The 10,556-nt window shown below is 51.7% G+C and overlaps 1 protein-coding gene across 2 annotated transcripts in view; it reads left to right on the top strand.

Moving 5' to 3' along the window:
- The window catches only part of ATAD2B (ATPase family AAA domain containing 2B), a 93,466-nt gene extending 83,971 nt beyond the window's left edge, over positions 1 to 9,495 (top strand). For both annotated transcript variants that reach the window (XM_074194765.1, XM_074194773.1), the window contains exons 23-28: positions 1,588 to 1,710; positions 1,805 to 1,942; positions 3,516 to 4,166; positions 5,324 to 5,451; positions 5,542 to 5,670; positions 6,341 to 9,495. In XM_074194765.1, coding sequence (XP_074050866.1) covers positions 1,588 to 1,710; positions 1,805 to 1,942; positions 3,516 to 4,166; positions 5,324 to 5,451; positions 5,542 to 5,670; positions 6,341 to 6,382 — 1,211 coding nt within the window. In that variant the 3' untranslated portion in view covers positions 6,383 to 9,495. The remainder of the gene's footprint in view (positions 1 to 1,587; positions 1,711 to 1,804; positions 1,943 to 3,515; positions 4,167 to 5,323; positions 5,452 to 5,541; positions 5,671 to 6,340) is intronic.
- The last annotated feature ends 1,061 nt before the right edge of the window (positions 9,496 to 10,556 follow it).

Below are 10,556 nucleotides of genomic sequence, written 5' to 3' on the forward strand. Positions count from 1 at the left end.
TTGGAGCCACCCCTGTGCCTAGCACAAAGCTCTGTGTTGGTTGACAGAGGCTGGTGCTCACTGGTGCATTTTCTCACATCTCCCCTTGGAAGTTTAGCCCACTTTGACTTAATTTTAAGGACCTTGACAATTTCTTGACTTTTTCGCCCTCTGTGGTAGACGTTTGTCCTGGTGTAGGGATTTTTTTGGGTGCATATTTACCATTTAGACTGCTGCAGAGAGAGATGCCCAGAAGTGCCAAGAGATGCTATTTCTTATTGCCTTTGGGCTTCATTTGTGGTAGAAGCTGGTATTGCCCGATTGTAATTGTCAGACCTCTCTTTGGTCACTGGACAAGGCTCAGTAGCTCAAGACTCAGACATTGCTGATTCCTGGGGGCTGCTGCAGAGATGGGTATGCACTAACTTGGGTTTCACCTTGAAGGGACACATAATTCCTTCCTGGGGCAGAGGAGTGAGGATCTACTGGCTGTGAAGAAGCCTCTCTCCATACCACAAATGTTGACAGAACCCAAGAAAAGACTAGGCAGGGTAGCTAGGTGGCACAGTGGATAGAGCACTGGCCCTGGAGTCAGGAGTACCTGAGTTCAAAGGTCTCAGACACTTGATAATTACCTAGCTGTGTGGCCTTGGGTTTAACCCCATTGTCTTTCAAAAAAAAGAAAAGACTAGGCAAACTACCTCAGGAAGTGGTCTATTTATGCATTCTGGGTTCTTCCTGCGGCCATTCCCTGGTCTGGGCTTGCTGCTCATCCTTCAATATTCTCTCTGTGATTTCATCAACTCCCTTGGGTTCAGGGATCATCTCTCAGAGAATAATTCTCCAGTTGGTTCCAGCCCTAGTCTCCCCCCTTAGCTCTAGGTCAAATCAGTAAGCATTTATTAAGTGCCTGCTGTCTACAAGGCACTGTCCTAAGCCAAATGAAAAACTGGAAGCAATCAGGCCGGGGGCAGGGAGCCATGAGGGAAGGGCCAGCAAGATCACCCAAGGTCAGAAGACAGTGTTGTGGGTAAGGATCAAAGGAAGCCTGCCTCGATTTCTTCACTGCCACATGATGACCATATTGGCAGCTGTCTTCTGATACTCTTGGTTAAGTGCTTTGACAGTCTGAGTGGGCAGGTCCAGTGCTGACCATTGTTGTTAATCCAGCTGGTATGTGTGGCATAACCCTTCATGTTGACTCTTCCACTGAATGGGAGCTTCTTGAGGGAAGGGCCCGTGCATCTGCCAGTGTCTGACACAACCAACAAGTTGTGGCCAAGGCTTCTGGATAGCGGAGCCTATGTCACTGACAAACAGAAAGTGGCTGAAATGACCAGAGGCCTTGCTCATGTCTGGGCTGCTCAAGCACCATGGGGTAAAATGACACCCTCCACATTCATTTATAAACTGAACAGTGCCTCACCTCAGGCTCCTAACAGACTAGGGAAGGGCTGTTATCACCAAAAATCTTGGGTGATACTTAGGGTCCAGTCCCCTGGCTGGTCTCTAGCACTTCCTCTAGGCCAAGGGCCCTCCCCAGGACTGTCTGGGGTCATCGATTACTCTTCTTGTTTCATAGATAAAATTACTCTGCTTGTTTCATAGATAAAATCATCAGGCACAGGGCTTGCACTTTGAAGGACACTGCCCATGCCATCATTGCTGCGGAGCTTGACCCAGAGTTTAACAAGCTTTGTGAAGAAATCAAAGAATCCAGACAGAAACGAGGTGAGCTCGGGACTGTGTAGGTTGGTGTGCTGCAGGCAGGGTGCCAGGCTGCCCACAGGCCTCAGTAGTGCAGCAGCCACTCCTCCATTTGCAGGCTTACCAGTCACCGCAGAACAAGTCGGTTCCCCTGGCTCCGCAGCCCGCAGGACAGAAACAAGATCAGAGGAGATGTTCCGCAGTAAGCAGAGGCATCCCATGGACATCTGGCACCATCCTGCAAATAAATGTGCCTGTGAGTCTTTGCCACACTTTTGGGTGTGAGGAGCTGAGAGCAGGACACCAAAGCCCTGGGATTAGATGCCTCCCATCTTGTGTCATGTCCCACCTCCCTCACCCCTTCCATTTCAAAGGAGAGGTGGAGCATGCCCCTACACACACACACACACACACACACACACACACACACACACACACACACACACACGCCCCAAGCTCTGGGCAGCCTGTGGATGGTAGGAGGATGCCCCAGGTGCCTTCCCTGCCAAGGCAGGTGTCAGTGTGCTGTGTTGACCAGCAGATGGCGCATGGAGCTCATCCATGGCCAGACTTCTGGCTGACAGCTTTTGTCTGTTCCATCCCTGGACCCTGGCTTTGGAGGTAGTTTTATTTTGATCAGACTTGGCCACACGATGCCCCAGTAATGATACTGGCTCAGGTGTTACGCTATAGCAGAGAACGCTGGGTTCATACCAGCCAAGTGACTATGACTAGAGGCCCCATATTTTATTGGTCTGCATCCTGTCTCCCCATTTGTTCATCCTCCATCTCTTGTCACAGCAAGGACACCAAAGAATAGTTCCTTGGATACTTGGCACCCTGTCCTTTGAGGGGGAGAGGAAAGACTCGCCTCTTTGAGGCCTCTCATGGGTAGGTCGAGGTGCTGCAGGCTCCCCTTTCCGGACCACCTGTTTACTCCATTAATGGACAGAAGGGGCTGAGTGTCCTGGCTCTGAGCCTCAGTTTTCCTCTCTGTCATTGGAGGGCCAGATGGCCTCTGAGGTCCTAGAGACTCTGATGTGGGAGCAGAGAGGCAGTGTTTGGGGGCCACTTCTACTCAATTGACTTATCAGACACCAGCTTCCTGTTCTGAGAGGGAAAGCAAAATCCTCTCAGCAGGAGAACATCCAGCTGAATGATTAGGGAGCACCCCATTGATTGTCATTGAATCATTTTAATTTAATTGACCTTCCCTTGTTTTGCCTTTCCCCTCTTCCTGCTGCACTCTCCTGTAGGCATTCATTGTAGTTGAGGTATGCCCTTCATCGTCAAAGAAGACCCTGACATCACGGGGGATGATGCCATGGCAAGCATGTGAATTGGATTGGGGGTGTTTTCTGTGCTAAGTCACCAGCCTCACTGTCCCCTCTGGAGTCATCTGGGTCCAGTGGCCGGATGTGGATCAGGACGATTGGAGATGACCCTGGATGTGAGGCATTCAGGGTTAAGAGACTTGCCCAAGTGGCTAGATCTGAACTCAGCTTCTCCTGATTCCAGGGCCATGCTCTATCTGCTGCACCATTTGGCTAGCCCTGAGAGAAACCCCCATAGATCAGGGCCGTAGGTTGGCAGCAGGGCAGTGTCTTGGGTGTGGTCCTATTCAAGGATCCCTTGGGGATCAGCAATTGGCTGTTAAGTTAAAAAACCCACCCTGACTCATTTGTTCACTGACCAGATGAGCTCACACAGGAGCAGGCTCTTGGCACACCTCTTGCCCACTTCCAGGACAGGGGTTTCCTTCTGGGGGTCCTTCTTCCTACATGCTTTGTTCGTCATCTGATGCCTTCCTTTGTTTTTCTGTCAATCAGTTCGGGTCCGGAGAAAATCGAGGCGGCGCTCTCAGTGGGGCAAGGGTATTATCAAGAAGAGGAAGGCCAATAACCTGAAAAAAGATGAGGATGATGGCAAGTTTGTCGACTACGACAGCCCAGCAACAGGCAGGAAGCTGCTCGAGAACGGTGAGTTTGAAGTCAGCCCAGATGGCCCCGAGGAGAATGGCGAGGAGACAGGGGACCTATCCATGACCAACGACGAGTCGTCCTGTGATGTCATGGACCTCGAGCCGGAGCCGAGGCTCGACAATGGCCCCCGGGCCTCCACCGAGGAGGAGAGCTCCAATGAGTCCCTGCTGCCCAACAGCAGTAGCCTTTCGCTCAAACCAGAGCCGGTGCCCAAGGAGGAACCCCTGCCTGGAGTGGGGGGCTGCCTCAATGGTGAGGTCACCATCGACAGCCCTGAGAGTTCCCAAGGCCCTGCTGGGACTGCTACAGATGCCTCCCTCCAAGAGCCCCATGCTCCTCTGGAGGATCAGTCAAAGGAAAAAGCAGAGATTTCCCCGGAGAATCCCAGAGGTGATGTGGAGAAGCGACTGGGTCTTGAGGCACTCCCGAGCCTCAGTGAGGAGAGGGTTGAGCACAGCATGGAGATGGAGGGCAAAGATGTGGAGCCCGATAAGGAAGGTATGGCCTCTGGGTGACTTCTGGCCTCCGTCAGTGTGTCCTTGGTTGCATCACCTGACCCCAGATGGGACCCCCGAGGGTCGTGGCTCAGCGAATCATGGGATTGCACTGACCCAAAACGACCTTGGGGGATGGGAGTGAGGCAGGGAGCAGGAAGATTTAGTGCTGGGGAGACTGACAGGGTGCGAAGGGTGGGGGGAGGAGATCTGCCTGATGGTGTAGAAGCTGCCTGGGGTGCAACTGAAGACAGTCTAGAAGGGCTCCTCAGAGCTCACCCCTGTGAGCTTCCCCTGGCTCTACATACCAGGCCAGGCCCTCTGCCATGGTCTAAACTTCGTGCTGATTTGACTGGCACCAGGTGGATCATGCCCGACCTTTCCAAGATTCAGCACAGGAACGGATGAACCAGAGATTCATTTTTTAAGCACCTACTGAGTATGAAGCCCTTTGAGTGCTGGGCATTCCAAGAAGTTCTGCTCCCTGCTCCATGGCCCATGCACGCTCCTCTCTCCTACTCCTGGGGAGACTGAGGCCCCTGCTCTGTGACTGCTCCAGGGAGCTTGAGAATAGGGGAGCCACGGCTGGCCTGGGTGCCCAGCCCCAGGATAGCCAGGCCCAGGGCTGCTGAGGGCTGAGATGATGAAGTGGGTGAGGGAGCACCCATAGCAGACTGGCAGAGTCTTGACAAGCAGGGAGCATGTCCCCAGGTCTCTATGGGTGGAAGGGCATTTTCTGCCCTTCCTCAGAGAACTTTGCCCCAGTGTAGGAGTTCAGTGAAGATGCAGACATGAGCTTTTGGGACCCTCTCTCAGCAACAGGGTCGAAGTTGCATGAGGGATGGGGGGAGTCCGCACACTAAAGTGGATAATAAGACGAGAAGGGGCAGAGCCTCAGCAGCCGATTCCATGGAGAGCAGCTCTGGGAAGTGGGCACAACCTGGGGCAGGGGGATGGGACTGGAGAACCCAAGGGAGGAGCAGAAGGAAGGTCGTTGGGGTGTGGGCCTTGTGCCCGCCCTCTCCAGGGCCGTCGCTTGGGGCTGTTGGGGCTCAGTGTGCCTCTTGGTCATCTGCTTGAGTTTTATTCACTTTCTGTGCTTGCTGCGAGCGGGGCCCATCCCACTCCGTGCCCATCTTCCCCTCTTGCCTCTGTTTCTAGGAGCTGCTCGGGGCAAGAGATACCGTAAATTAGTTTTAGAGCCGTCACGCACAATGAGCCTGGACCTGGTGCCGGAGGAACCCCTGGAGCCCGTGCCCCCCCTGGTCGTGGACCACGAGCGGCTGAAGGTGAGCACCCGGCCCCTGGAGGGCATGCCCGTGGCGGGCTGCCTGCACACCTGCCCGAGACCCACTCTCTGCTCCTGCCTGTTCCCATAGAAACTGTTGGATTTGCTGGTCAAGAGAAGCAACAACTTGGCCGTGGATCAGCTGGAGAGGCTTTACTCCCTGCTCAGTCAGTGCATCTATCGACATCGCAGAGATTATGACAAGTCCCGCCTCGTGGAGGTAAGCCTCAGGCATCCGTGGCACTCCACTCTGCCCATGGCACTAGCCGAGGAAGGAGGCCATCGCCTCTCATCTGGGGGTCTGCGATTGGATAGCATCTTGAGTTTTATTGGGTATTTGAGGGTGTTGTGTCAAGGGGAGGCCTGAGGCATGAGCACGTGGAAGCCAGCTGGGGAGAGGGGGTAAGGGAGGCCAAAGCCGCTTCTGCTACTCAGTGGTGTCCATCCTCCTGACAGAATGGGAAATTTAGAGGCTTTCGCGTCTGTCAGGAAAGATGTTTTTCCAAGCTTTTCCATTGAGGCCATTTGCTCAGACTGAAGGTCCCCTGTGCTTGGGGGTGGTCCTGTGGCTTCCTTCCCTGCAGTGGTGTAGACCGCAGCCTCTCTGGGTTCTCCCCATGGAGGCCACCTGTAGTGGTCTGCATGGGAAGCAGACCCAGCCTGTGGAGAACCAAATTGCAGCCGCCCTTCCTTTTTCTGCTAGAAGGCCCTCTGAGTGTTGTGCTTGCTGAGGAGGTAGAGACAATCGGTAGAAATCAGCAGCCACCACTGGCTGTGAATTGGCCAAGCAGGGACCGGGTCCCTGACCATGGGGTCAAACTGGGCCAGAGTGGTTGGAGGGATGGGCCCCCTTGTGGGATGGTGACCTACTGCTCTCTCTTTCCTCGCAGGAGATGGAAAGAACCGTCCACCTGTTTGAGACGTTCCTCTGAGCTCGCTCCCCTGCTCTGCTCTCCTCTCTCTCCACGCTGCTTGTGAGGACGGGCGGGCGGACGGGCGGGCAGCCTTCTCTGAGCCATTCGCTTCGTGACTGCACCAAGCCTGGGTGGAGCCTCGGGCCGGGCCGGAGCGCTCGCTCCCCTTTCCCTCTGTTGCATTGGTGCTATTGTCTCAGGTACCTGAAACCAGCCAGCCTACAAGAACCAAACCGAACTTCAGGCACATGTTGTATTTTCACAGACAAAGAATACAACGTCACCGCATGGAGACTTTGGTGCTACAGAAATCGTTCTCCCTCTGCCGCACCTGGTCCAGCGGCAGACCAGTCAATGTGAGGTGGTGGGGCGGGGCCGCGGCGGCCATGTGGGTGCTGGGAATGGCGGGCGGCCGTGGGTCTCGTCTCCCTCCCATCTTCTCGCCCCTTGTTTCTCTGACCCACTTTGGCCATGGCGTTGTTCGGGGGGACGTGTAGAGAAGAGGAGGCTCTCTTGGACTGCTTTTAATGTGCCTTTTTAATATTGGAGAAAGACGAGGCTACGGGGGTCGTAGCCCATGACCGACTGCGAGAGCTTCGAGGGGAGGAAGCTGGTGCTGCAGCGGGGGCTCGGTGAGCCACCCCATTGACCAAATGGTGACCACTCTTTCCTGTAGGGTCTCTTTCTTTTCTAGAAATGCCACATTGGAAAAAACCAAGCAAAACAAAACCCTGTTCTGCATTCATTGCTGACCATGGGGACTAGAACCTCATCAGTTCCGGTCTCCCTGTGTTCTCTCTGTTCTGTCTTTATCAATTGTCCAAGATGAGTGAAGTTAGACCCCCTTTTTTTGAAGCCAGGACTTGCCAAGTGGACAGAGAAGAGAGGGAACTGGTCAGCAGGGTGTGTCATGTGTGTCATCCGTGTCCTTCTCCTCCCCCCCCCCCCCCCCGCTTTCTGTACATCCCCATTGCACGGAGGCTCTGAGGACACAGTCCAGGCACAAGCAGTATTAATCAGAAATCTAGTCTCCTATCTTTCCCTGTGTCCTGTTTTTTCCCCACCCCCAAAATGTCATTGATTTGGGCCCATTTCGGATCTATCTCATTCACAAATCAGTATCGATTGTAGCTCTTCAGAGGTGAATTGTGGGTCAGGAGTCCAAAAAAATTTGCTCTAGAAATTGGACATGACCTAGGCCCTCCCTCAAAGACGGGCACCCCCCCCCTTCCCGGTGCCTGTTTGTTTGAGGTAGTCAGGGACGTGTCCAGACCAGGGTCACCTCCTCCTTCATCAGCGTCCTTTACCCACAGGTGCATCTCTCCCATATATGCAACACCTGGTGTGTTTGAGCTTCATTCACGTGGTCGGTCTCAGACTCCTGCAGAGGTGTGAGGCTACCTCAGCTTTTTGTATTTTATGACCACCAGTGTTTACAGAGCCTGATCCCTCAACCACCATGGCTGGGGCTTTTGGTGCCCCGGGAGCTCAGACTGAGGTTCTCACTCCTTTGCTGTCCTCCAGGGCCAGGGAGCCAAGTGCATGCCGTGGCAATGGACAGACGTGGAAGGTAGCTCATTCATGCCTCGTTTTTCCCCTTCTTCTAAAATGCCACTTGTTTCCTTAATCCCCATTCCTAAGAGACTTTAAGACTTTGTAGCATTCATCACTCAAGATGCGACCCATGTCCAAGCACTGTATTTTGTAGGTGGGCAAGTGCGATTAAAAATCAAACCTTTGAAAGGGGGGGGGGTTTCTGGGGTAGCTTCCGTTTGATTCCCAGGAGGATTTTCATGCTTTCTTTAGTATTTATTACCATCATACCTGTTCCAAATATTTTACTGTCTAATACATTAACATTTTGTATTTTGATGAAAATTGTTACAGACTTTGAAGATTTGATGAAATAAAAATGTAGCAGATTTTTGTAGCAAGTTTCTGGTGAAAGGGTTTTTGGCAAGTTCTCAGGTTCTTGCTGCAGTATTTTTTTTAATCTTGATTCCTGTTTCACTAATTCAGAAGCATTCTGCTCTAGTAACGACCTAAGCTTGTGAACGGCAGAACTGCAGGTTTTCAGTGAGTGACTGAGTTTGTATGGACCAGATTCTAGCCATCAGTGAGTTTGACAAGGGATTTTAGGATGCTTCCAAAAGATCAAGTTTCTTTGTTTTTTTTCACCTTAATCTGACCCTTAGATGTGGCTGGAGAAACAGGGGGCGAGGACAGTGGGATGGGAACTGCCACTTGAAGCAGATGTGGCCTCTGTCAGAAGCCCACAATGTGGTTTGTTTCTGTCACAGATGCTGAATAGTTCCATCGTGAAAAGCGCCTGGTGTTCGCCAAGTGTGCTCACCCGTGGCGCACTGATGTGAGTCTGTTTTTCACTGTGTAACATCCAGTGGAGACTCTGTGCACATTGACCTCTGCTCTTGCTTCCTCTTGTGAAAATTGCAAATGATCAGCTTACTCTTGGGGTCTGTCCAGTGGGGGATCCAGGACAGCCACCCACGCCGTCACTGCTGTGGTGCGGGAGCCGGTAGCCAGGGAGCTTGCCTGGCATTAATTTGGGTTGTTGCGTCCTTTGTGTGTTACTTGATTTTTTTTTTCCTCATATGCCAATGTATTTATAGGTTTACTGGGTTTCTTTGTGGGGTGGGCTGGGGTGGGTTGTGGTAATACTTTGTCTTCCCATTCCTTGGTTAAGTTTTCGGTGAATCAACCGTGGAACCATCTGGTCAGTATCTTCAGTGTCGGGTTCTGTAGCTGGATACTGTTGTCATCATTATAAGTATCATTATTATTTGTAATCACAAAGTAAGCTTGAATTTGGGCTTGTGCTTGCATCTTTTGTATTTTATACGTTTGGTTATTTAGACTTTGGGCGTCCTGTTGTTCGGTTTTGTTCCTGTTATGTCTACTTGGAGAATTAAGTAGACATCATCCGTGATGGTCTCTTTTGGATTCTGTAGCTCGATTTGGAATTGTGTTAAATTGATGTTTTGCATTTTGACTTCATCTTACATTAGTTTGAAGTAAATTATTTAATTTTTTGAACTTCTGGAATTTTGAACATTTACTGTAATTTGTAATATACCTGCTGTGAAATACTTGAATAAAGAGGACAAGAAAAACATGTCTGGAGCTCAGTTAAAGAAATGATTGTCTCTTGATGGTGTGTGGTGGACTTCATTCACCCTGAGCTCTGCCCTTGGAAGAGGACAGTGTGCCTGTGGTCCTAAACTCATCTCAGACAGGTCTCAGGAAGAAAGATGAAGGCTTAATGTCATTTGGAGACAATCTCTATTAACCAGGAGAGAGCTTGGGAGAGAATTTCCATGGGCGGGGGGGGGGGGAGTGGAAATCCTGTTTGTAAAATGCTTGGCTTCAGAGAGATGACTTTTCCTCTCTTGCATGCTTCATCTGGCTCTTCATTCCTTTCCTTTCCTAGGTGGTGGTGTTGATGGTGGTGGAGGCGGTGGCTGCAATGACACAAATTCATAGAGTACTTAATCTGGGCCAGACATTGGGTTAAGCAAATAGCTCCTTTGAGCTTCACAAGCTATTTTACATTTGGGAAAACTGAGGCAAACAGGATGAAGTCACTTGCCTAGAGTCACAGAACTGGTGTCTGAAGTCACATTTGAACTCAGATCTCCCCGACTCCAGGGCTATGGTGAAGTGCTGTCACTCCAGTCTGAAAGTTCCGTTCCATCTTTTCTGCTGCTGCCCAAAACTAGCCCTTTTTTTGTAGGGGGCTTAATTTGTTTGATTTGAGAATTACCTGAGCTCCTTGGAGAGACTTGACCCCATAGGAACTAATATTCTCCTGGGGGGATGGGGAGGGGGAAGTGTATGATGCAAGGAGATGCCTATGGATTTCAGGAAGGGGGACCACATGAAGGAAGCTGGGGTGGGGATGAGGGCATTTCAGGCAGGGAGAAAGCCTGGGCAAAGACACAGATGGGAGATGGAGAACAAGGCGGCAGGACCTATGTAGCCACAACCCAGTGTGTGGGGACTGGAGAAGGTCCGAGGAGCCTTCCAGGTGACCCAAGGCTTTAGATCCCGAATTAGTGGCTGGTAAAGACTGGGCCATTGTTTTAGTCTTTAAGGATAGGAGAGGGAGGGCAGAAGAGTGGTCAGTCAGGCTGGGTGGTAGAAATAGAGAAGCCCCCCCCACCCCCGACTGACG

The sequence above is a fragment of the Macrotis lagotis genome, chromosome 1, assembly GCF_037893015.1.
Source record: "Macrotis lagotis isolate mMagLag1 chromosome 1, bilby.v1.9.chrom.fasta, whole genome shotgun sequence".
Taxonomy (NCBI): domain Eukaryota; kingdom Metazoa; phylum Chordata; class Mammalia; order Peramelemorphia; family Peramelidae; genus Macrotis; species Macrotis lagotis.